At 38.3% G+C, this 27587-nt stretch overlaps 2 protein-coding genes across 2 annotated transcripts in view; one reads left to right on the forward strand and one right to left on the reverse strand.

The window, feature by feature from the left end:
• The window catches only part of ZCCHC9 (zinc finger CCHC-type containing 9), a 17446-nt gene extending 10097 nt beyond the window's left edge, over nt 1–7349 (forward strand). The window contains exons 3-6 of the mRNA XM_003785955.3: nt 2957–3107; nt 3350–3442; nt 5510–5578; nt 6818–7349. Coding sequence (XP_003786003.1) covers nt 2957–3107; nt 3350–3442; nt 5510–5578; nt 6818–6936 — 432 coding nt within the window. The 3' untranslated portion in view covers nt 6937–7349. The remainder of the gene's footprint in view (nt 1–2956; nt 3108–3349; nt 3443–5509; nt 5579–6817) is intronic.
• Nucleotides 7350–21208: 13859 nt separating this feature from the next.
• The window catches only part of ACOT12 (acyl-CoA thioesterase 12), a 54881-nt gene continuing 48502 nt past the window's right edge, over nt 21209–27587 (reverse strand). Inside the window, exons 12-15 of the mRNA XM_003785956.3 lie at nt 26850–26983; nt 24215–24343; nt 21835–21961; nt 21209–21578 (exon numbers count right to left, since the gene is read on the reverse strand). Coding sequence (XP_003786004.1) covers nt 21429–21578; nt 21835–21961; nt 24215–24343; nt 26850–26983 — 540 coding nt within the window. The 3' untranslated portion in view covers nt 21209–21428. The remainder of the gene's footprint in view (nt 21579–21834; nt 21962–24214; nt 24344–26849; nt 26984–27587) is intronic.

Here is a 27587-nt window from a genome sequence, read left to right on the forward strand (position 1 = left end):
AAAAAGAGGAAGAGGCCAAGCAGATTTCTTGTCAAGGCCCGATTTAATGGGGGTAACAGGTCAGTTTTAAGGTACTCAGAGAAGACAAGGGGTGGGGCAAAGGAATGCAGGAGTTAGAGCTTGCATCAGTCTCCTGCTGGGAATGTAAACGACGTGTCTGAAACATTTTATGGCTTTTCTGGGAAGAACAGCTCCTTGTCTGATAAGGGAAAAGCAGCTCCTTATCTGATAAAGGTTAGCACACTCTAGACGGTGGGGATGGGCGGCCATCTGGCGTCATTTGGCTCCTGACAGAAAGCCACTTAGTGAGTAACAGAGGTGAAATAAAAAAACCTTATCTGTCAAAACCTACGTTCTTACCTCTGCCTTCCAATAGCCCTTTTTCTAATAATCATTAAGAAAATGTCAAAATAATAAAGATAAGGCACAGTGGATTAAATGTGTATGGTACCTGTTACTTGCAAAGGAAGTTCTTTGTCTTTATTCATGAAAAACTGTGGCTCAGGACGGAGATCTACATGAATTACCTTAGTAACAGCAGTAGTAGCAGAGTTAAAACTCCTTGAGATGCTCCCTATTCATTCTTCCCTCCATCCCCAGATTGCACTTAGAGGAATGCTGGAGGCAGCAGGTTTATTTCTGAAGTGCCTAGCCTCAGTTTTAAGTGCCTAGTCAGACAAAGGAAATGAAATACTTAGTAGTATAATTCTTTTCTTCTCTCAGTGAATTTTCCAAGTCTCCTAGCAGGATACTTCGAAAGAATGAGGACTTAGTGTCAGTTCTTACCCGTTCACTTTTTATTAAGATCATTAAATGGCATTGTTTGCACCAATGCAAGGTTGAAATGTGATACCCTCCATAAATGTGGTTTTTGGCTGTATACAAAATTAGTTCTATGCATTCTTATATTTAAAGATAATTATTTTGAGATAATACTGATAAAATGTTCTGTATGGATAAATTTTGATAGAAAAAAATCTCTTCAATTGAGATCAGGATAGGTAGAGTTCTGTCTAAATTGTAAAGTTATTATAAAACATTTTAAGTCAAATAACTTTATTTTAGTTAATAAGGTAATTTAGTTGACATAGGGAGTATGGTAAATTGTGTACCAGTTGAAAAGCTTACTGTTGTTCCCTCTTAAGAAAAGCTTTATGTTTGTCATTAAGGGGGAAAGATGTTGAGGTGTGTGTGTGTTTAAAGGTATGCTTTACAAATAGTATATGGCTTGTAGTGACCGATGGCAATTTATTATTTTCTTCCTATTTTTTTGATACTTCATACTAACCATCAATTCTTAAATGCTAATACACTGATTAAGCTACAGAAATTAACCAGTCAGCTCTCCACAATACCATCTATATTAAATTCAAGAGATGTATATTTGGTGAGGATCCAATTTTAAAGGTCAAGGCAGTAAACATCAGCTGAGTAGAGACGACCTTGACTTCATCAAGAAACTAGGACTTCCTATGGTGGTGATGAAGGTTTTCACAGTAGCTTTTCCTGCATTTGGAGAATAAATGCAATTTCTTTGTTTGGAGCAGTGCATTCTAAACGTAAAAGTTACTGAAAAATTTAAAGGGACTTTTTCTTTTTTAATATGTTATAATAACATGTTTAATAACATGTTAAAAAAGAAAATAGCAAAGTGAGGACCGAATTACAAAATACGTTTTATTTTGCCTATTGAATTTGCTTTTTAAAAAACTTGTGCTTATTTTGAAAAAAATGATTGACAATTTGTGACCTAAGAAACATACATACCTTTTTCCTATTTATTTATTCTTTCTTTGAGTCCACTGAAGTAGTAACACCCTTTTCCTGTTTAAATAAAATAATTTAGCTATCTGCCATTTCTATTAGGACATAAAAGTATAAATTTATTTTACATTAGAGAAAGGGAAGTGGGGGAAGAGATAAGAGAGAGCATAGAGCAGGGGTCCTCAAACTTTTTAAACAGGGGGTCAGTTCACTCTCCCTCAGACTGTTGGAGGGCTGGACTACGGGCCCTGGGACGAGTCGGCCGCTAAGCAGGACAGGCAGCAGTGGCCCGGCAGGCCGGATAAATGTCCTAGGTAGGCTGCATGGGGCCCGCGGGCCATAGTTTGAGGACGCCTGGCATAGAGGGAGAGAGGGGAAGATGGGTGGAAGGAGAGAAAAGGAGCAGAAAATGATGTGGTATCTTGAAGAAAGAAAAGAAGATGGACAGCCAGTATCTGCCATCTTTGATTATGGATGATGTTCTCATTCACTGTAGAAAAAAAAATTCTATAAATTGCTAAGTAGTATGTATGTAACTGTATGTTGTTAAGTTTTGTTTTGGAGACAAATATAATTAATCTCAGAATAAATTAGTCCTTTAATTGTATTATGTAGGTATTCTAAAAATGGATCCTCTCTGAATATTAAAGAATGTATATTAAGGACATACATTTTGCTATGAAATAGATCTTATGATTTGAATCATAATTTAAATGGAACCATTTAACCCAAATTCAATCAGTTATATGAACTTTAAAAGCACGAAAATTATTTAAAAAGTATGGGTACATAATAGTTATACAAAATTTTAATTTTGACAGCCATTGTCTGTCTTCTACAGAAAACTACATATTTCTATTTCAGACATCTCTGTTAAGGAATTGAATACTCCGTATTTACTCAATTCATTTAAGCAATTGCCTTCTGCAAGGTCCTATGTTAATACTGTACCTGAGATCAAAAGATTAATAAATTGAGGGTTTTCAAAAGCATTGAGACCTTTTGTTGGAAATGACATTTCTTATTGTTGAAAAATGTATGAAACACTTTTTTATACAAATAAGATGTTGAGATTTCAAAAAAGAAAAGCTAAGTAAGATGAGAAATGTTTCAAAGGTATTTTTAATGACAAGAATTAATAAAATCACTGGTGTAGTTTTGCAGTATGGCAACTCATGTTTTGTTTTCCCAGGTATGTTTCCATTGTAGAAAACCTGGTCATGGAATTGCAGATTGCCCAGCCGCCCTTGAAAATCAAGATATGGGCACTGGAATATGTTACCGGTGTGGGTCCACAGAGCATGAAATAACCAAGTGCAAGGCTAAAGTAGACCCAGCTTTTGGTATGTTGCCCTTTCAGTTTTTTGTTTGGTTGGTGGAGAAAGTAGCCAATAAATAGCCAAGCGGGTATTTTTGTTGATGTTGACAGAATTTTTTAGGAGTGTGCCAGTTAATATTTTGAAATCAAAGTGAAATTCAATTTTATGTTTAATTACTCAATACTCTATTGAGATTTTAGAACAATGTGAGTTATATGACTTCTTGTATATATTATTACCTTAATAGGAACTGTTGATTTTTACAGGTGAATTTCCTTTTGCAAAGTGTTTTGTTTGTGGGGAAATGGGACACCTGTCTAGATCGTGTCCTGATAATCCCAAAGGACTCTATGCTGATGGTGAGTGCTATTACACTTGTATTTCAAAAACAGAGAGTTAGCATGCAGAGTCATGATTTAATTTTACAGTCTTAATCAGTTCTTGAATACATTTCTGAATAAGTAGCAAAACCTTGAGAATTTCATGATTTTTATCAAGTGCTGTCTGTATTCTGGGCTTTTTGTGCAATAAGACTTGATACATTATTAAGAAAAATCAGAACAAACTAAAGTATATATTTCAAACTGTGTTTGGTTCAGCATCATTTGTGGGAGTATGTTATACATTTCACCTTTTAGACATAACAGAAGCAAAGGGATTATATCTTAAGCTAATATGAGATTTTAACAATAGTGTTGTGTATTTAATCTTAGCCCACCATACCACTTTGGTAGAAGGGCTGGTGTCACACTACTCAATATTGTGTTACGTTTTGTTTCTGAATTTTTTTCTTAGCTAATTTTCTGGCATGGAATCATGTAGCTTTTTAATCTTTAGCTCAGTTAATGTCTTAGGTCCCTGCATTAACATCTATGCTGTCTAAAGCTTTAAGGAGGAGGTTTCAGTTAATAGTATGGCCGTGGCTGTCAGGTTCTAGACACCTCTTGTGCATGTCCTACGGTCTCCCCTGGCAAGTCCAGAGAGACAGCATAGCTTTTGGAGTCAGTCACCACCACTCACTAGTGGGAATTTGGCAAGTTACTAAACATCTCTCATCTCAGTTTCCTCACCTGTAAAATGGAGATAATAAAACTATATTTTATTGATTCTAAAATGCACATTTTCCACATCTAAACATCTTCAAAATCAGAATGCATCTTAACCATTGTTGGCTTCTACATAATTAATTGCTTTTTTCTTTTTGAGAAGTATGTGAAATACGTGGATCATTATGAAAGTTTTGAGATATGCAAAAATCAAGAAACGTAAAGTCTGTGTGAATGGAAATAAATTAAACCCTCCCAGCAACACTAATAAGCTGAGCAAGTTGAAACTTGCACGAGTGAATCAGAAAGGACACTGTTCGCTGTGTTTCTTGAAAGTGAAATAATGGATATAACACAGTCTGTCTCAAAGCTTTTGCAATGGCATATTAATGACACATCTTGTTATCAGTGATGTCTTAGATTTGATAAATTACAGTAGTTACCTAGAAGAGTTGTTATGAGGATTAAAATATATCATTCAAGTACCTCTTCTATTTCTCTGTGGCATATAAAACAATAAAGAGGCCTGGGCCTGGAAGATGCTCACAGGTGCGTTTCAGTTTTGAGCTTATAAAACTAATCACATAACATGACAAATGACCAGAATGGCTTTGGATGGTTAACTAAAATGACTAGATACAAAAAAAAAAGTGCAGTGAGGAGAGCAGGTGACCCAGATGTGAGAATTCAGCCAGATTTGTATCTATTGGGTCATTTTTCTCGCTCAGCCATTCAACATCATAGGCAAGATTATGCTGATGTTTTACTATTAAGCATGGCTTTGACCATTAAGTGAAAGACCCATTTTAGAAACCGCATGTGTTATAATTCACAGTCCTTGCATGTTGCTTTAAATAGGCAGATGGGCATTTTTATTAGGATTAGGGTGTCCAACAGGTGCAAGGCTTTGAAAAGTCATTTACATTCCCTTTACAAATGCTTATCCCCATCTGACCTGTAGAGCAGAGCACAGCATTTTTTGGGCAGGGTCATTGATTATTTGAGAATAGTCATATTCTTCAGAAAACTGCATCTGCATACAACTTTTGTTTACAGGCCTGAGGGTTCACCCTGCTTACTGTCCAGGCCTCTGTGCAATGGGTTCCTGGACGAGGGCCTTCTACCCCCTCTCTTTTCTCTCCTGCACCTCTCCCTTGAGGGCTAGGTGCAAGAAGCAATTTGGTGCTCTTTGAGATTAAAAGGAATGGAGAATGAATTATTAAGAGGAATCTGGCAACCTACCTATGTTCCTGGCTCCAGCTATCTTTATAGCTGACAAGGATGTGAGGATTAATAAGATGTGAAAGTGCTTTGAGATTTAAAAAAAAATAAAACCCTAAAAGTATGAAATGGCATTCCATGACTTTGTTCTCTTAATAGGTGGTGGTTGCAAACTTTGTGGCTCTGTGAAACACTTAAAGAAAGATTGCCCTGAGAGTCAGAATTCAGGTGAGATCCCTGGGCCTCCCCATTAGAAGGGGAGAGATGAGTATACTTCTGTATTTTTGCTGCATTTTGTTATTAATAACAATGACTTAATCACTTCTTTGTCAGCAGTAGACACAGCATTAGTAGCTGAGTATTAGTGACTGTGCTCAGCTAGAAAAAGGTGACCTTTGAGGACCCTAATTTTATAATCTTATTTATAAGCATTTATATTTGCTAACTGATGAATGAATTACATTATTAGGGCCAATTCTGTTACTTAATAGCAAAGTATTGATTCACTAGGAGAAAATTAAAAATACGAAAATAACTAAACATTCTTATAATGATTGTCCTCATATGATTTGCTGTGTATGTACCTAAAGAATTCAGAGTTCATTACAAACACTGCAAAAAATAATAAAAATGTGTTTTCCACACAGAATCTGGCTAGTTACTTTCTTCCTGATGAAATATTAGCCTTGTTCATCAAGAATTTCATAAATGTTCACTATACCTCTGGCAGACTTGTGAGTAAGTGGAGACCATTGTTACTACATTAGCTCGCCTGCATAACAATGATGGTGAGCCTGTTTGGAAGAAAGCAAGACAGAAGGATCGCCCAGTAGATCAGTAGTGCTTCTTAGGGAAAAAGCGTATTTCTTTTTATTTTTTACTGTCACAGTACTGCACTAATAAATGTGCCCATTCTTACTTCCTACCCCCTGCATTTAAATTCAGAAACTGAGAGTTCTTGTTTATAATCTTGTCTAGAAGAAGATGGTCTTTACTACATTGTAGGCAATGAGATTGAAATGATGAAGTGGAATTTGAATTCTCCCTCCTGGGAGGATTGCCACTTCCTAAATGACAAGACTGACAAGCAGATGTGGTATAATTTCACAGGTGGAATCTTGTGCATTTAAAACTGATGCTTCATAAGTCTTGCTGTTTACAGACTCTTGGAATTCATTGACTCTGTAATGATGAACTCTGGGAAAGAATGAAAGAGCTTTCTCATCAATTTGTGCATTGCAAAGTAGTTGCTGCATTTCCCTAATTGGGATGAGAAATTGCGTGTGGTACTCTGAAATCAAGGGTTATAATCAATTATAGAATTGCTCACTTTCCTCTCGTGATGGAGTCTTCCCTCCTGGTGATTATTCATGTCAAAACTAGTTCCCTTCCTGAACCAATACCAATCTGCATGGATCCATTTCATTACTGTTTGTCTTATATTCTGACTTTTCTATTCCTTTTCAGATCAAATGGTCACCGTTGGTCGCTGGGCAAAGGGAATGAGTGCAGACTATGAAGAAATCTTGGATGCACCCAAACCACAGAAACCCAAAACAAAGATCCCTAAAATTGTTAAATTTTGATAATGGCTAGTACAATTGTTAGTTACCACCTCATTGCCACTTTCTAAACTGGGCCTACTTCACTCATTAGAGCTAGGCTCCTTGGAGCCAAACCTTTATTACAGATATATGATTTGGGGATGCTCAAAACCAGTTTTCTGCCTTCTCTCCATCAAAGAGTACTTCTATCACTGTTGGAGAAAATTACTGAAAAAAAGAATGAGATGATGAAATTGGATTTTCTAAAAGAATGTATTTTTAACAGATAGAACTTAGAGGTATCTAAGTGATGACATACCTGGTTGTAATAGTCATCTTTTTTTAAAAGCAAAATTATGCATAAATGTAAACCACCCTTTAATAAAGGGCATTGCTTGTTTTTGGAAATGAATTTTTGGTTGTATTGTTTTCTTGGTTCAATGTATCAACATGTGGTTATAGTAGAAATTTATAAGTTGCCACAAAGTCTGTATTTTTAAAATACTGAATAAAAACACAGTTGCTATTTGCTTATTTTTCTGAACACCTGATTCTAGATTTGAACTAGCTGTTGTTCCTCAATATCCTTGTAACAGTCCCTTTGGAAACAAGATCTTTTATGAATCTTAAATGAAGATAAACAGGAATTTGGTTCGTTTTTAGTTTTGTTTTGACAAAGAATTACAGATTATTAAAGTTAAAATGAAGGGTACCTCACCTTAGCAACAGCCTTGTTTGCCCTTGGTTATCAAGAGAGACATGCTAGCCGGAATTCAATTTTCATTATTAAACCAGAATTATGGCACATAACAGATTTTATGTCAAACTTAACAGCATTTTGTTCATCTGATTTAGATGAGTCAGGGTGAGATGGAAGTATCACCATAATAGAGTTAGAACACTAATCAGAGACCCATTAGCGTCTTTGTTTGATTTGATGAATACATGCATACTTAATACATATATTTCACAAGGCTTAACGCTGCCATTGTACTGTATAATGGAACGACTCCAGTGGTTTGTGTGTTTCATTTGAAATTTTACCTGATTGAATCCATTTGTAACTAACGGAAACAGCTGTGATTAGTTACTGATGCCTCAAAAGCAAAATATTTACCAAATAAGAAAAGAAACACTTTTCTCTGTTTTCATGTCTGTACAACTCGACAGTTCTAGTCTTAATAGGAGCTGTTCTTTTCTTTTCAGTGTGAGAGGAAAACATGATGACAAAATACTGCTCAGCATCCCAGAGCGTAAGGAAATGAATGCCGCTGAAAAAGAACCGCACACGCCATGCAGCTGGAGAAGGACGGCCACGCTGCCTGCCTCCTCCAGTCTGAGCACACCCAGATTTGTTTCCCTGTCCCTTCAGGAGCACAGGGCTCTGAAGCGCAAGGCCTGTCAGCAGCAAGTTAAGTCTGATGCCTTCTGCGCAGTCTTTTGAGTTGTTTAGTGTTTATTGGATCCTCCTCCCATCGTGTTGTTTACATTTTAATGACCTATAAATTAGTGAAATCATTAGAAGTTGCAGATGCTAAATGTAACATTAAAAGTGTGACTGTGAAAAGTAGATTGTGCGAAACAGAAATTCTGAGAGGTCTTAGGTGATGATGTGTTTCTTGAAAGGAACTTTAGATGTTGGTTATTTATCCATTCATTATGTATTTCCCAAGCCCTCTTTTAGGTACTTGGAATTGTGAGGGTCAATGACAAAAATAAGGTCACATGCATTAGAATGGGGATGAAGCGTAGACAAGATATTTAGGGAAAATGTCAGAAGATGAATGTGACCAAGCGTAGGAAAGGGGAGGCTGTACTGGGGGTGTTTTGATGCCCCTCAGAATCTGTGCTCCCTTCCTCACACTAGCACTCGTGGTCACCCTTACTTTGCTTTTTCTTTTTCTGTGGCACTTAGTCCCCTTCTAGCATATTTATTTATTATATCATTGATGACCTATCACCCTGCTAGATAATAATCTCCACAAGAGAGGGATTTTTGTTTGATGATATCGTTAATGCCTCAAATAGTGCTCAGCACATAGTAGGTCAACAATATGTGTTTGTCGACATATTCAACATGAGGTCAGAGAGAAGGCGAAAAGAGGATCACAATGGGAAATTCAGAGATGTATTGAGATATAATTCACATATAAAATTCAACCTTTTAAACTGTACAACTACTTGGCTTTTAATATATTCAGAGTTGTGCAGCCATTGCCACTAATCCTAGGACATTTCATCACCCCCCAGACACCCCCATACTTAGAAGCAGTCACACCCCATTCCTACTTCTCCCCAGCCCTTGGCAACCACCAATTTTCTTCCTGTTTCTATAGATGTCCCTGCTCTGGGCACGTTATGCACTCTACGTAAGCGGAACCACACAACATGTGGTCTCCTGTGCCTGGCTTCCTTCAGCTGGCATGGTGTTTTCAAGATTCATCACAGTATTCCACTGTATAGAGACACCACGTTTTATTCATCAGTTGCTGGACATTTGAGTTGTTTCCACTTTTTTGGTTAAAGTTACTGTGAACATTTGTGTATAAACTTGTATGGACATATTTTTCATTTCTCTCAGATATATATACCCAGGAGTATATATAATATACTCCAAATATATATACTTGGAGAGCACCCAGACTGTTTTTCAAAGTGGCTGCACCATTTGGCAATCCCACCAGCAATATGTGAGTTTCAGTTTCTCCATACTCTTAACCCTTGCTGCTGTTTCCCTTTGTATTCCCATCATCCCACGGGGCATAAAGAGGAATCGAGTTGTGATTTTCATTTGCATTTTCTAATGACTAATGATGTTGACCATCTTTTCATGGGCTTATTGGCCATTTGTCCATTATCTCTGGAGAAATGTCCATTCAAATCCTTTTCCTATTAAAATTGGGTTGTGGTGTTTATTGGAGACTTTTTAGAGGTCTTTATATATACAAATGCCCTATCATATTTATGATTTGCAAATATTTTCTCTCATTCAGTGGTTTGTCATTTTCCTTTCTTAGTGGTATCCTTGGAGGCAACAAAGTTAAAAATTTTCCATCAGCCCATGAATGGATTAATAAGCTGTGGTATATGTATACCATGGAATACTATGTACCCATATAAAGGTGGAGACTTTACATCTTTCGTATTAACCTAGATGGAGATGAAGAACATTCTCCTTATTAAAATATCACAACAATGGAAAAGCAAGTATCTAATGTGCACGATACTAATATGAAACCAGTAGATGAACAACGGCATGCCCACACGAGGGAAACTCCGTGAGGGATGGGGGAAGTGGGGAGGTTCCCTTTTTGAAATCGATTGACCACAAATCAGCAGTGGTTTTCGGGACTCTCAGCTTTATTCCATTGATCTCTATTTGTATCATAGATACAGTACCAGTGTTTTGATTATTGCAGCTTTGTACTAAGTTTTGAAATCAGGAGGTGTGAGTCTTCTAACTTTTCAAGACTGTTTTGCCTATTCTGGGCCAAAGTAGTATTTCCATTTGAATTTTCTGATGAGATCAGGTTTTTGATTTCTGCAAAAAGGCCAGCCTCAATTTTGATAGGGATTGCGTTCAACCTGTAGATGAATTTGGGGACTATTTTCATCTTAAAAATATTTAACCTCCCGAGCCATGAACATAGGGTGTCATATTTTTCTCTTAAGATTTTTAGCAAGCTTCTCATTTGCCTCAACTGGTAACACTGCACTAGGCAGCTGTGATGCTAAACAGCTGCTGCTGATTGTTCTCCACACACTCCGAAGCTGGGACAGTTTGTACTAGACAAGTACTAAGCTGGGTCAGAAAAGATCAAGCTGCTCCCTAAGACAGCAGCTTTCCCAGGGAGCTTCCAGACAGGAGTGATAAGATAGTTTGGGGATAATGGTATTTTTGAGGGGAGCACCAGGTCCCCTCCAGTGGCTGGCAGGCTGCTGTTATTCACAGCTACTGTGATTGTGAGACTGGATTTTCAGGGCTCCAGAGGACCTGGTGGAAAGAGTAATGGAAATAAGGCGAGTTGAAAGCCATACAACTCAGGTCGTTAGTGAGCACTCCTGGTATTTTGTGAACATTCCTATATTGTTATAAGCCTTTACTTAACTTCCAGAGTTCTGAAAAAGTTAATTTTGAAGATTTTTGCTAATGTTATTTTTATGAAGGAACAGATTTTCAGAGGTCTATAGTTCACCATTGTGAAAGTGCTTTTCCCCATCGGAAAGCTGTTGTTGCTGTTTCTGAAATAACAGGTTTATGGAGATACAATGCACATATCATACAACGTACAACTATTTAAAGTGCATAATTCAATGATTTTTAGTATATTCACAGAGCTGTGCGGTTATACCCATAATAAATTTTAGAGCATTTTAATCACCCCCCAAATAAACCCATACCTATCCGCAGTCACTCATTCTTCCTGTCTTCACAAGCACTAATCCACTACAGCCCTAAGAAACCACAAATCTTTCTTTGATCTACTTACCGTCCTCATTGGGAAGTTTTAAGCTAGGACATGGCATGCTCTGACAAGCCTTTGTTTAAAACATCACTCTGGCTGCTATAGGGAGAACAAATAGTAGGAGTGAAGAGTGTAGCACACACACAAGGAAATTAAGAAGCTCTTGTAACAAGAGACCTTAGAGACCTTCGTGTCTTAGACTGAGGTGGTTAAAGCCAAAGTAGAGATGGAGCGATATGAACACAAATCTTGTTTCTGGTGGTTAGTCTTACCCCTGAAAATAAGCCTGTAAAATTGTAGAATAAATTCACTCTCTTTAAAAGCATCACTGGGTTTATAATAAAGTATAGAATCGACATAAGACAGGCATTAAGCAAATGCTGGAGCTCTAGAAGATAAGCCACTGCTGAAGCCGAGGGGACCTGCTGAGGTCCTCCTTGCCATGGGATGTGTGAATGAAGACCTTTGTGTAAAGCAGAGAACAAAGGGCTGCCCCCTCAGTGTGAGAGTGAATGGGAAAAACATGCTCTGAAGAAGACAGGAAGAAAACTTACTGCCTGGCTCCCCTGGCATTGAGTGGCAGGGGGCAAAAGTTGTCTTCTTGAGAACTTTAAACCATAACCAGGTTGTCACTTGAGTTTTCAGCCTGAATTCTTACTGCTTATATGGCAAACTTGGCTTCAACTTGAGATCTTAATTTAAAAATCATTCCGAATTGGAAGCGCTCTGCCAGCAACTGGCAAACACATCACAATCCCTTCTGGCAGCCCTAAACTTTAATCTAGGCCTTGAAGAATTCACACCAAGTTTAAGGGACTAGACTTCATGACAAAACCACAAAAACATACAAGAAAATAAGATGTCATGAATAAAAGCCAGCAGCAACGACAGGGAATAAAAGTGACCCCACAAACATTTCAGATTTAGGAATTATGCAACACAAAATATTAATAAGCATGCTTTGTGTCTTGTTCTGTTTGGGCTGCGGTCACAAAATACCATAAGCAAGGTGGCTTATAAATTTATTACTTGCAGTTCTAAAGGCCGAGAAGTCCAAGCTCATGGTGCCAGCCGATTTAGGGTCTATGAGGGCCTCTGCCCTCTGGCAAATGAGCTCCCTTCAGTCTCTTTTATAAGGACCAAATCACCTCTCAAGTGTTCTGCCTCTTAATACTGTCATCATTTTGGGGATTAGGATTTTAACATATGAATTTGGGGAAGATATAAACAGATCAGAGATAGCACTTTGTATATTTAAAGAAAACAAGAAAAAAATTGAAAATTGGGGCAGCAAACAGGATATTAGTTTAAAAACAACAAACAGATTTTAAAAGTAAGCAATTGAGAGTTCTAGAATTGAAAAAATACAACAATCAAAATTTTAACTTTACGTCAAAAAATGAGAAGGGGAACAGGATCATTGAACTGGAAGATAAATCCAAAGAAATCTCAAATATATCACAGGGAGACATGGAGATCAATATGTGTGAAAGAAGATAAATAGACTTTGTGGGAAGAATAAGAACGTCACACAAATTTAGAATAGAAAAGAGGCATTTTTTTTTTTTTTTTTGGCTGGGTTTGAACCCGCCACCTCTGGCATATGGGGCCAGCGGCCTACCCTTTTGAGCCACAGGTGCTATCTGAGGCAATATTTTTTTAAATGGCCTAGAATATTCTAGAATTATTAAGGCTTTTTATTTTCCTCCAGGAAGCTCAACATATTCCAAGAAGGTTAAATAAAAAGATGTACACAATTGGCCATTATAATGTATTTTCAGAACTGCAAAATAAAAAGAATATTTAAAAGCATTTAGAGAGAAAATACATTACCTACAAAGAAAGAACAATTTGCTCTTTTACAATAACAACAACAAAGGTTGGGAGACAATGTATAATATCTTAAAGGTGCAAGTGTATAATATTTTAAAGGTGCAAAGAAAAACAATTTTCCTTTTACTTCCATATTTTCACGGACTTCAAGCTTGAACACAGCACATATTTATCATTTCACGGTTCTTCACTGATCAGCAGTTCAGGTTTCTTACAAGCCTACAATCAAGAGGTTGGCTGGGGCTGCAGTCTCATCCGCAGCTGGACCAGGAACAGATCTGCAGCTGTAATCTCAGCACTCTGGGAAGCTAAGGGGGGAGAATTGCTTGAGGTAAGGAGTTTGAGGTCCAAGAAAAATCATTTTCAACTTAGAGTTCTGTGCCCACTGAAACTATATTTAAAGAAAGAGGACAAATTCCAGCATGGTGGTGCATGCCTGTACTCCCAGCTCCCCAGGGGCTCAAGCAAGAGGTTTGGTTGAGCCCAGGAGTTCAAGGCCCGCCTGTGTAACATAGCATGACTCTTGTCTCGCAAAAAAAAAAAAAAAAAAAAAATAGGACCAAAATAAAGTTCTTGGAAAGTTAATAGAATTTACTACCAATAGCTCCTCACTAAAGAAAATTCTTAGTGTTATAGTTTGGGCAGAAGTCAAGTCATATAAGATGTAAGTTCTAAGATGCAAGAAAGAACTGTAGACAAATGTGGAGAGAAACTGAAATAAATACTGGTAAAAATGTAATGAGGTCTAGTTTGTAGATGACGACAGTATATAAGCTGGGAGACGGAGTTAAAATGTTATAAAATCTTTCTACTCTATTGTTCTTGTGAAGAGAAAAGAAAGATACAAATAAACTTTAAACTTTTAGACTGTCACTTAGATAGGGAATACAGGAGTTTTATTCAAAGACAGCTTGTTGCCTACCTAGTATGTGACAGATAGTGCCCTCATACCGGGGATACAGGAATGAACAAAACAGAAATCTTGGCTTACATTCTGACTGAGGACTCAGTGACAAAAAAATAGATAAAATAAATGTGTTAGATATTGATCAGTATTAAACAGAAAGAAGATGGAAAGGGAGTTGGGTGGTTCATTTTAATTAGGAGGATTAGAAAAGGTCTCTTTAGATGACCTTTGAGCAAAGACCAGAAGACAGTGAGGGGGCAGCCCTGGGTATCCTGAGGTGAGAGGAGAGATAAATGCAGTTATACCGAGGAGGGAGCATGCCTGTCCAGTACAAAAAACAACAAAAAGGACAAAAATAGCTAGAAAAATGTATGAGCTCAACGAGAGATGATCGGATAGTTAAGAAGGGTCGTATCTCATAACGGTGTTTTTCAGCCCTTTTATCTCATGGCACACTTGAACCTGGTTAAACATCCACAGCACACTTAAATTATGTTGATCAAAAAAAAAAAAAGAGTAAAAAAAAGAATACACTTACTGTGCTTTGAACTTCTTTCAAAAATAATTTAATTGATGATCTTTAAAAGTTTTTGCTGCACACCTACAATACTCCCACAGCACACCAGTGTGCCGCAGCACAACGGTTGAAAATCACCGTCTTACAGATTCTGTCGGTTAGTTTCTGCTGAGTAACAATCACAGAATTTCAGAGGCAAACAGTGATAAGCATTGACTTAGCTCGTGCCTATAGTAAGAGATCTAGACTGGGCTTACCCACACAGCTCTGTGAATGTGAATCTCAGCTGGGCTTGTCCACATCCACCTGCAGATTGGTTTGGGGTTAGCTGATCTGACTACGCTGGGCTCAGATGAAGCAGCTTTGTTCCCCAAATCTCTCTTCCCTTCCTGGGGTTGGCTGATCTAAGCTGGGCTCAAATGAAGCAGTTTTGTGCTGTGTGTCTCTCTTCCTTCTCCTGGTACCAGCAGGCTAACCGGGGAGTATTTTTCTCATGGGAGTGGCAGAAATGTAAGAGGGAAAATCTATTTATGAAAACACTTTCCAAGCCTCTGGTTGTTTGATGTCTGCTAATATTCCATGGTCGAGCCCAGAGACAAAAGTAGAATAGTACACTGTTCACAGAGGAAGGTGGAGAGTTAATTTTTAAAACAAAAATCTAATGTACTACACGGACTCTCACAGACCATTATGAGACTTCAGTTTTTTTACTGTATGATGTGCAAAATTGTTAATGGGTTTTGAGGAGAAAAGTGACAAGATCAGGAGCTGGATCAAGAATAGAGTGAAGGGAGGAATGAGAGCAGAAATGAGAAGACAGATTAATTCAGATGAGAGAAGATGTGCTTTGGATTGGAGTTGTATTGGTGAAGTTGATTAGAAGTGGTCAGGTTCTGATTCTATTTTTTAGATAGAACTGATAGAATTTGCTGAAGGAAAGGGACTGTGTGGAGGGAAAGATGGCAGAACCTTAGACCGTCTATTTTGTAAATGCTGATTTTGAGATGACTATTGTCTTAGTGAAAATTTCAAGTAAGTTATATATACAAGTATGAATTCAAGAGAGGTTAAGCCTGGAGACAAAGATATGGGAGTTACTGGTAAGTAGGAGGCTTTAAAGCCCAGATTCTGGGTGGACTCATTGAAGAATGGAGGACGGAACCCTGGGATAGTCTGGTGGAGGAGGGAGAAGAAGAGGAGGCTTTAAAAATGTGATTAGTTCATCAGAGAAATGCACATCCAAACCACCCTGAGAGATCACCTAACCCTAAATAAGTCAAGGACAGGCTCATAGATTTGGCAATAGGGAGGACACTGGTTATTCTGATAAGAGAGGTCTTTGTGGAGAAGCAGAGGCAGAGTGTGGTTAGATAGATAAATTAGGATATGAAGACCACACCTGCATATAACTGGAATAGAGATGGGGTGAAGTTTAGGAAAGGAGCTCAAAGTATCGTTTTGTTTTGTTATAAGAGATACCAGTGGAAATTATCTATGGAAATTATCCAATGGAGGTAAAGAAACTCCTGAAATAGAGAACAAAAAGAATCAAAGGAAGGATGCCGTAGACTAAGAAAGGAGAGAAACTGTTCCTTGCTAGGTGTCGAGATATTTCACCCATTGTAGCAGGAGAGAAGGCAAAGATGTGGAAGGTGCATGGCTGGGGCTATGAGAGGACTCCTGCCAAATGATTTACAGTTTCTCAATTTTCTCCAGTTCTTGAGCTGAGTCAGGCTAGGAGATTTGAGAAGATTGAGGGAGAAGCAGCAATGTGAAATAACAATCATACAGAGAAATGGAGTAGTATTATCAGTCTCCTGAATATCCTTTTGAAATTTTTGTCATACATTTAAATTAAAACCAGTACACAATTTTTAGCTGCTCAGCACAGGGTGAAATATTATTTAACCCCAGTTTAATAATTTAACCACAGTGTGGGTTTTGTCAGAAAAGTTTAATGAATGGAGAAAGGTGCAATGTTTTCCAGGGAGTGATTATAATCACGGGCTACATAATGTAAGCTGGGCAAGGAAAGAAGAGAGAATGTGGAAAGGGGGAATGGATTGCATAAATGATTGAAATTTTCTTTTATATTCTATTTTTGAATGCCATGAAAATCGCTAAATGAAAAGTGAAAGATGGTATCAGGTATGTAATTTTTATATGGTACTTCATCCTTATAAACATCTTTATAAACATCCTTATAAACATCCTTATAAACATCCTATATAAACTGAGAGTTAGAAAATGAGAAAGGTATTTTCAATCTGATATTTCCCTGACTTTTGAATCTGGATGGGTTACTTCAAGAATTATGAAGGGCCTGGCAGCACCCGTAGCTCAGTGGGTAGGGCGTCAGCCATGTACACTGAGGCTGTTGGGTTTGAACCCTATCCAGGCCAGCTAAAACAACAATGACAACTGCAACAAAAAAATAGCCAGGTGGGGCGGTGCCTGTGTTCTAAGGTGCTGGCCCTATATACTGAGGGTGGTGGGTTCAAACCCAGCCCTGGCCAAACTGCAACAAAAAAATAGCCACATGTTATGGTGGGCGCCTGTACAGGTAGTCCCAGCTACACAGGAGGCTGAGGCAAGAGAATCGCCTAAGCTCAGGAGTTGGAGGTTGCTGTGAGCTGTGTGACACCACTGCATGATAAAGTGAGAGTCTGTCTCTCTAAAAAAAAAAAAAAAAATAGCCAGAAGTTGTGGCGGGCACCTGTAATCCCAGGTATTTGGGAGGCTGAGGCAGGAGAATCACTTAAGTCTAAGAGTTTGAGCTTGCTGTGAGCTGTGACACCACTGCACTCTACTCAGGGTGACAGCTTAAGAGTCCGTCTCAAAAAAAAAAAAAAGAATTATAAAGGGCCTGAGATTTTTTTTTTTTGGTAAATTATTTCAGATTAATATATGGGTACATGTGATTGGGTTGTATGTTTGCATTTCTTAGGTGAAGTTCAAGTTGTTGAGCCCTTCACTCAGGAGATGTGCCGTATACCCTTATATTGTCTGTTTTAGGTGAGAGCTTACCAATCTCCATCCCTTCTTCCCTTTCCCTCCACTCCCCTCTTCCCCATTTGAAATCAATTGTGTTTTTCTCTCATGTGGGTGTGAGTTGCTTATCTATTGGTTTCATATTAGTACTGAGTATATTGGATACTTGCTTTTCCATTCTTGTGATGCTTTACTACAAATGTATTTCAACTCCATCCAGATAAATACAAAGGATATTAAGTCTCCATATTTTTAATGGCTGAATAGTATTCCATGGTATACATATACCACAGTTTGTCAATCTATTCATGTGTTGATGGGCACTTGGGTTGATTTCTATTTCTTGGTGATTGTGAATCAAGCTGCAATAATAAGCTAATTAGTTGGTCTGTTAATATTTTGTGGGTGTAGGCAGAAGACATGAGATTCTGGGTTCAGAGACAAAGAACTGTTACTTAGTAACACAGAAAGCAGCATACAGAGGTCCTACAGAGATGACAAGACAGGCCTAGATGAATGCTGCAGACATAGGGGATTTGTATCACAACTGGGGACCCAGACCCCAGAATATGTTGAGCAAGTAGCAAGTACTGCAACAGTAAATAAGCCAGGCTCCCTCAGTCCAGAGAGTGAGCAGTTACAATGAAGTCATGCTGTGGTCACTTTGACCTACTTAGCTCTTCAAAGGCCTAATGACAAAAATTGTTGTCAATCAGGAGACAGACAAATCCTGTAGCCTGGCACGCACAGTAAGAATGTTCAAGACCACTCGGGGTTCAAAGTGAGCTACCTGTCTCAATAGTCATATTACTTTCAAATATAAATAATAAATATAATAGTTCTCATTTTAATAATGTACTCTAAACCACAAAATATATTCCTATATGTACACTTTTTCAACATATATTTTCAAAAATACCACTATAATATGCCAGTAAAAATTTCCAAGGTTATTTCCTAAATGTGTAATAAGAAATATAAATTAAAATGATGGTATACATAAAAATATTCTAGTTTCTTTCAATTTTTATTAAAAGTATTCATCATTGCCTAAAGATGTTTGAGTATAGAGTAGACTATATTCTGATCAATTTTCATATTTCTTTTTCTAGATTTTTTCTAAAACAAAAATAATATAAAAAGACTGAATGCAGATAAGCAGCTAGGTTGCATTAAAACCGGGAAGAATTAATAGGAATGAGCTTCCTTTCTTAATCAAAAAGCTTTCAGTCCTGTTAGGAGCATATGAAAACCCTTACCATCAAAAGGGGCATGAAATCTCCATTGTTCCTGAAGGACACTTCACTTTGACACTCCAAAGGAAAAAATAAACATGACTACATTTTTCTAAGTTTCCTCTGTCCTTGGTTCCCAGAGGGCTGACTACTGATGAACCAGGTTAGTGGCTTACCCTTGCAGCAATCATGTTTGCTTAAAGCCTAGGCACCAAAGGGAGTAGGGAAGGCGGTCTTTAATTCAGCTGTCTTTATTTATCTCTTGCTCTATTGCAATCTCATCAGCTTCTCTGTGTTCCTAGAACCAGCCAGAAACACTCCCCTGTCGGGCCTTGCCTTGGCCAGTCCTTTTGCAGGAAGCTTGCTGCATCCTGAGAGCTCCTCAGAGCTCACTCCCTCTCTGCCTTTTGTCACATGCTTTTCAACGCAGCCTACCCTGACCACCCTGCTGAAAATTCAGCCCTACCTCCTACTCCCTCTCAGGCACTCATTATCATTACTCTGCTGTATTTTTCCATATAACATATCTTTGAATATTCCATATTATTTATTTTATTTAGAATGTGGTCAGTACACTTCTCTTCCATGCTGTACCCACAGTGCCTGAGAGTCTAGACAAAGCTCTCAGTCTGTATTCACTGAGTGAATGAAAGAGTGATCAGACATAGTCCCACTAAAGGGCAATTATTGAATGTTACAACTGGGATGCCTTGGTTAATTGTGGGATTGTTTCACACAATAGATTTCAAATGTTTTGAAAGTAGAGCCTGGATGCCCTATTATCTTTTCCTCTCCATGCTGGCCCTTTTAATGTTTCTAAAGTCCTGTAGTCTCGAACTTCAACTTAGACTATGCCAAATAATCCAGAAAGAGCCACAGGTGGATGAGTCCTGTGTTTTTGTTCAGAAGCATAAAAGTGAAATCTTTTAGAAAGGATGGAAAGGATTGTTTGGTACTAAGACAGGTGAAAATGGGAAAACAATAGGACCTGACTGCATTATAAGCCCGGGACAAACAATCGTCTGGCCCTAATTAAAATATCTGTGATCATGGAGATGTTCTGAATCTGTACTGTTCAATATGGTAGCCACTGACCATATGTGACGAATAATACTTGAAATGGGACTTGAGTGGCAGAAAAACTGATTTTTTAATTTATTTAATTTTAGTTCATTTTGATTTAAATAGCTCATGTGGCTAGTGGCTACCATATTGGAGAATACAGACACAGACTGCGTTGTAAGTTAGAGTGGGGAACATTTTTGTGTTTCAAAGTGATCCAGCTGAAGTCACTACACTCCCTCAGCCTGACAATGTTTCTGTCCCTAGTCAGGAAAAAGTTTCAAAAAATACAGATTCAAAGACCTATTTTAGGCAGACATTATTTGGAGGTATCTCAATTTATAGGTGAGGTCTGAAATTTGGCACACGATATTGTATTTACTAATCTTGTTCACCTTCTTTTTAAAGGCAAAAAGGTCCTCAAAAATTGTTTTACTTCCAGAATATAAAGTATAATCCTTTAAATCCACACACCCACTCTTCTTCTTTTTTTTTTTTTTTTGCAGTTTTTGGCCGAGGATAGGTTTGAACTCACCACCTTCAGCATATGAGGCTGGCACCCTACTCCTTGAGCCACATGCACTACCCCCCATCCACCCTTCTTATTGTGTATTAATGTTAACTCATAAAATTGCAGAACAGTCCAACGTTTATATAAGTGAAAATCTGCTGAAACAAGAAAAATAAAAATAATTATAACCAGGCTTAGAACATGTGACTGGGCAGGGGAGCAGAGGTGGACATTTGGCAAACTGCCAGCAGGATGTATCTAACCTGGTAAGTGCTTTAACCTCTAATGGAAAGCTCCTCCAACTTTTAGAAGTTGTCCTTCAGAGGAGGCTAACTTGATACGTGCTGGTCTGTCTTCCCAGTTAAGACAGATCCCAGAGTAGACCAATGAATGTTGACGCCTAGAGAATGGAGCACTGATGTAATGGTTAGGAAAGACGGGCTCCGCCCATGCGCTCCTCCTCTGCAATGTCACATTGGCAGGTACTCTGTGTGTGTATAGACAGCAATAGATACTAAATTGGTCGGCCACCTGGAATATGTTAAATGACACTAGTAAAGTTGTTCCGATTACTAAAATTGATTGCATTCCATTATGTTTTAATGCCTTCCTAATTTAAAGCTCTAGAACGTGTACTATTAGGTAATATATCTTGTCAGACGGTCCTGACACACAGACCCCGGCTGTACGTGGAGCAATGTCACACATTCATCAACCACTCAACTTAGCAAATCGTCATTTCACACCTCACACAATTTCTAAAAATTTCAAACAGAACACACATTTCACCTCTGTAACTTAAAAATGTTTATGATAATTGTAATTAAATGTGTGCCATTTTCTGGAATAAGCAATATTGAATGTACAGGCAATTTTCAATTTTCTGTGCCCCTGAAAGAGGCAGAGCCTCAGATTAGCTAAAACAGAGTTTTAAAGCTGTTAAGTATCTTGGCTAAGGGTGCTTGGAATTAAAAGTGGGCATTTAAAGTACAGGTGATGGAAAGTTGACCATCTAAAATGAGCTTAGAGACCCCTCATCAGTAGCATTCTCTATGAACTGTATACAGGAGGCTGCTGTTTCTTCAATGGATTTTGACCAGCCGCCAAGATTTCCGGCAAAGTAAGGCAGAATGCTAGCAGAAACCTGGTTAAAGTAAGATACCTGTGTACAAAAGAAAATACAGTATTTTAATTTCTTACCGACTTGGAGCTTTTTCAATCAGGGATCTGAATCTTGTTAGGGTAGGGGAGGCTATGTCCCTAATCTTCTGGGGACCTTCTGGAGTAGATGATCTGAGGGGATCACCTTCAGATTCTTCTCGGGTGGACACAAATTATAGGGCTACAATTAATTAGGGTAGATTAAGGGGCTTTTCTGTATCTGATGGAGCCAACTGCCAGTGTTTCATCAAACTTACAGTGCATGAAGTGCTGTCAATGGTGTGGATGAGAAATCCAGCACATATGATTTCACTTCTGATATACTGTGGAGATGGTGGGACGGAGGGCAGAATGACTGACTTCGCTGCCACCATGTAGGTGTTACTGAAAGATAAGACACTTTCTAAGTTCTTGTGAGAAATGAAGAACAGTTGGTAAAACTGAATTCCTAGAGTTAATGCAATTATCTATACAGGTAGGAGCAAAGCTACCCAGATCTTCGAGGTGAGTGGCCTGCATCAGAGATATTCTCTATGGCTACATTCCAGATAGGAGATGGCAATAAGGGCCACAAGTATTTTCTGCCTAGGAATTACATCTACAGGCCAGGCACAGTGGCTCATGCATGTAATTCTTGAACTTCAGGAGGCCAAAGTGGGAGGATCACTTGAGGCCAGGAATTTGAGACCCTGAGCAAGAGTGAGACCCCATCTCTACAAAAAAATAGAAAATTTAGCCAAGAATGATAACATAAGCTACTGTTATAGTCCCAGCTACTTGGGAGGCTGAGGCAGGAGGGTCACTTGAGCCCAGGAGTTTGAGGTTGCTGTGAGCTACAGTGATGCTACTACACTACAGCCTGGGTGACAGAGTAAGACTCTGTCTCAAAAAAGAAAAAAAAAAGAATTACATATACAGTACTTTGTATAACTCCACAAAACTGGAGTTTAGCGTCCAAATTAAAGTTTTAATGTGCCCTAAAGAGTCTTAGTCTCCTCTCCTTTTTGATTAAAAAAAAAAACCAAAAAACAACCTTCAAACAGTAGAGAACCTCATAGAAAAATGAAGAGAATAGAATACTTTTAACTCCATTAAGAATATGGTCTGTCTAACAAGGGTACAAGTGAATTTTTCTAGAACTAGAGTATAAATGTTTTAACACAATAACTAAGTAAATGACACAAAGTCTATGTTAACCAGTTTGATGAAAATATTTCAAATTATATATGAAAACACTACACTGTACCCCATCTTTGCATTAATGTACACAGTTATCATTTAATAAAAAAAAAAGAATTCTATAGTAGCAAAATAGTGACATCCCCTATGTGGGTACAGGGAGCATAATATATTGCCCCCTATTAGAGTTGAAGATTTTAATAAAAAATAGAATGTTTGATTCAGAAAAAAAAAAAGAATACATTTAACTCCACAAAACTGGAGTTAGCCTCCAAATTAAAGTTTTAATGTGACCTAAAGAGTTTCAGTCTCTTCTCCTTTTGGATTAAAAAAAAAAATACCCATTGTTTAAAAAGAAAAAAAAAAAAAAAACAACCTTCAAACAGTGGAGAACCTCATAGAAGAATGAAGAGAATAGAAGAATACTTTGAACTCCATTTTCACTCCAATCCTGTTCACTACCCTAGAGGTGACTACTCTTCTTAACATTTTGATCTGTAGCCCTCTAAACCTTTTCATAAATGTATAGGAATAACATTTGTATAGGCAAATATACATGTATAGATTTTATGTAAGTAAGATCATTTTACAAATACTGGTCTATAATCGATTTTTTCACTTAGCAATAAATCTCTAGCAGTGTTTCTGTATCCACTGGCTCTATGGCTCCCTCAGCCTTTTTAATGAAGGCCCAGGACTTTGTACCATGTATGGATCTACCATAATTTGTAAGATGAAACTTCAGTTGGCATAATAAATCAGTGATTTTCAACTGGTGTGCCTCAGAATTTTTAAAAGATTATTTTCAAAAGAAATTCAAAGCACAGTAAGTATATATATATTTTTACTCTTTTTTATGATCAACATAATTTAAATGTGCCGCCTAAGTTTAACTATAGGTTCAGGTGTGCTGTGAGATCAAAAAAGGTTAAGAAACACTGTAATAAATGATACTACACTGAAATGTATTAATATTCACACATGTGTAGGACTATTTGGAACACCTCCCTTCAGTACCTAGATGCCATGCTCTGAGCATGTGGTGACAGGGAAAAGCTGAGTTTGGGCACTCCACTGGACAGCAGCTGTCAGCCAGCCGTGATGGATGGTTAGCACAGTCGAGCCCTTGTGCACTGTAAACCAGTTCCTGGTGCTTTGGCTTTCACTGCATTTTTACCGATAATGGAATGTTTTGAAGTCTTACTAACCCTAAGTTTCACACCTACATAGGAAAGTGAACAGCTTTAGGATTCTTGCATAGTGCTTTGTACACAGATGGTACCTAATGGATTATTATCAGACTTTTAAATAATAGCTAAAAATTCACCTAGGAACAATTCAAATAAACATTATTCAAGACCAGAAATACCTACAATGACTTCCTGATTTTCCACATCAACTTTTAGTTTCTATCCTGTACTGTAAAATATTGCTACGACACGGGCTGCACATACTCACCCATCTCTGTGAGGCTTTCTGCGTGATACGAGCACTACCAAGTCTTTGGGCTTGTCACCATTCACTATAGGACAGGTGATGTAATATATCCGATCATCTTCACCCACCCAGTCTATGACTTCACAGGACCTGTGTATACAGAAGAATGGCAAAAGTGCTCAAAGTCTACCTTTGGAATGACTCTTTGATCAGAAGGAATAATTCTGTGGGCAATGGAGGGAGGATGTGGCCAAATGGAGGGAGGATGGTGACTCTAAATTCATTGCCCTTAATATGTAGTATTTCAGAAAGGTATTGAGCTGTTTGCCACAAGATCATTTTTCTCTAGGGTCAAGTGAGAACGTTTTAGAGTGGTAAATTATATGAGCAGTCAAAGAAGGACTAATCAGGTAAAGAAATGTGGTACACGTATGTTGGAAAGAGCACTATGTTTGGAGTAAAGAACTTTCTTTTGCCTCTTAGGTTGTGATTTGCTAGCTATGTTACACTAAGCAAATCATTTCATTTTTTCATCTGTAAAATACAGATAATAATGTCTATGGGGTTATTGTGAGGATTCAAGTAAATAAGTGGGCAAGGGACTTGAACAGAAATTTCTCTGAAGAAGACAGGTGAATGGGCAACAAACACATGAAAAAATGCTCATCATCCCTAATCATCAGACAAATGCAAATCAAAACCACTCTGAGATATCACCTAACTCCAGTGAGATTAGCCCACATCACAAAATCCTGAATCTGCAGATGCTGGTGTGGATGTGGAGAGAAGGGAACATTTTTGCACTGCTGGTATGATTGCAAACTGATACATCCTCTCTCTAAAGAAGTATGGAGAATTCTCAAAGAACCAAAAGTTGGGGTCCCATTTGATCCTGCAATCCCATTACTAGGTATCTACCCAGAAGAAAAAAAATCATTTTACCACAAGGACATTTGCACTAGAATGTTTATTGCAGCTCAATTCACAATTGCCAAGATGTAGAAGCAACCCAAGTGTGCCTCAGCCCATGAATGGATTAACAAACTGTGGTATATATGTGGTATATATGCCATGGAATATATTCTATTTATCCATAAGAAACAAAGGAGACTTTATGTCCTTTGTGCTTACCTGGATTGAGTTGAAACACAGTCTTCTTAGTAAAGTATCTTAATATCTTAAGAATGGAAAAAAAGTATCCAATGCCCTCAATACTAATATGAAATTAAAATATAAACAACTACACACCCACAAGAAAGAAAACACAAATACAGTGTAATGAGGGGGAGGAGAGATGAGAGAGAGAGAGAAAGAGAAAGAGAGAGAGGTGAGGAAGGAGGATGACTGGTGGGGTCTCATGATGTGAGAGAGGTGCCCGATGTGAGGGTGTTCTGCACAACCCTCCGGGTGAAGGGCTCAACTACAACTTGAACTTTATCTTAGAAATGAAAACAATGTAACCTAACCATTTGTACCCTCATATCAATGTGGAATAAAAAAAAAAAAATGAAAACACCTGGTGTAGTACTTGACTCATAGTAGATGTACAAGAAAAGTTAGTTGAACTAGAATTAACTCATTCATTCCCTCACTCATTCCAGTTCAATTGGGCTGGAATGCCAAGTGACACAGAGAATAGTGGGAGAAATATTTTTAAAGAATTAACACCAAAGTTTAGGCATTGTTTAGGCGTTGTGCTTATAGAGTATCTACAAAATCAATGCAAGAAAATTAAAACTCCCTCTTCTCTCAGAATGTTTTATTATGATAGCATTAACTGCGATGTAGTATTCTGGCATCTATGCAAATGTAACCCATAACCCCAGAGATGTTTCACTTCAGTGGTTTTAGATAACCTATTGCATGGCATTAATCACAGTGAGTTTTAGAAATTCTGAAGATGAACCTCTGTCTTGTCAAGATTGGGAAGTAAACAGTAACTCTTAATATAACAGGAAGCCCATTCACCAACCTCTCCCCCTCAACAGGGGTGAGGCCCTGAGGGTGCTGTGGCCAAGTGGCTGGACCTCAGCACAGTCGGCCAGGGTCCATAGCTCTGTACTGTGTTATAGGAAAGCATGGGGTGTGGAGGAGATTGAATTCGGGGTGCAGTTAAGAGTGAGAGTCGTAGGCTGATAGGAGCTGAGATGTGATGGGACAGGGAGAGCAGGAAGGAGTGCCTTTCACCTGAGCTTCTCAGCAGAGAGTGCCGGTTCACAGAAAAAGAAGGAAATACGCAGAGTGGGAAGGTAATTCAGTAGTCACTTCTTCAAGAGCAGCGAGGCAGTGTGTGGAAAGACCAGAGTTCCAATTTTGGGCGGTCACTTTGCTGTCTGTGCAATCTTGGCAAGTCTCAGAAACTCTCTCTTGCTAAATGGAAATCATATCAGCCTCGAAGTTATTGGTAGGATTACACTAGATGTGGGTAAAGTGTGTCAACTCAATCTTGACGATAAATCAGTGGGTGTAATCATTTTTGTTTTACTTCTCTCCGTATTGCCTGATGTCAGAGTCTGTGTAAAGCAAACTGTACAAAATACTCTTTAGTAATAAAACAACGGTCCGTATGTTGGGCAAGGGAGAGGGACTGCAATATGGAGGTCATCTTTTACGTGATGTCAGGGTTGACTAAGAAAACTTCTAAATTTGGTCTTACATGAAATGGGGGTCCCACAAAGGTCGCTTCGTGAAGTCAGACAAGAGATGATAAGCCACGTGGGCTGGGCGGGCCACGTGCTTTTCAACCCACACAGATACGACATCCTGTTCTTCCAGAGTATATATTTTTATCTAAAAGAAAATGACAAAAAATCAAATTACAAAAGAAAATGATGTTTTTACTTTAAAAAACACCTACATATATATGTAGACGTAGACTGATCGCACCAGCTAGGTCATCTTGTTACTTGGATAAAATGAAGCTAAATAATGGCCATTTTACACCGATACCTGGATGGCTGGAGATCTCACCAGGATGCTATATTCCTGTGTCCTCCAAACAGTATGTGACTTGAAGGTGGGTTATTTAATTATTATGCTATTTTTCTCATGAAAAATAAAAAAACATTAGCTTTTCTCTCTTTATCTTTTTTATGATGGTTCTCTGCCTCTACCCAAAACAATGGAAAATATCCCAGACTACTGGGCAGGCCATGGCCTCAGCCCCCTGAAGAGCCGGGGCACCTTCCCAGGGGGTCAGGTGTGTCTTCAAGTGCACCCAGGGAGTCCAGGGAACAAGCCAGCTACCCCTAGAAGCAACTCAGCCTCTCAACAGGGCCCCTGAGGCACCATATTTTTTCAGCACAAAGCATTCTTGTTTCTGAATCAGCTGGGTTCCTCCTCTCAGAGGCCAATTCCTGCGTTTGTGACCCATATTGCTCCTTAGGTAAGCAGA

This window comes from Otolemur garnettii, unplaced genomic scaffold (genome assembly GCF_000181295.1).
Source record: "Otolemur garnettii isolate 467f Iridium unplaced genomic scaffold, OtoGar3 scaffold00017, whole genome shotgun sequence".
In the NCBI taxonomy this organism is placed as follows: domain Eukaryota; kingdom Metazoa; phylum Chordata; class Mammalia; order Primates; family Galagidae; genus Otolemur; species Otolemur garnettii.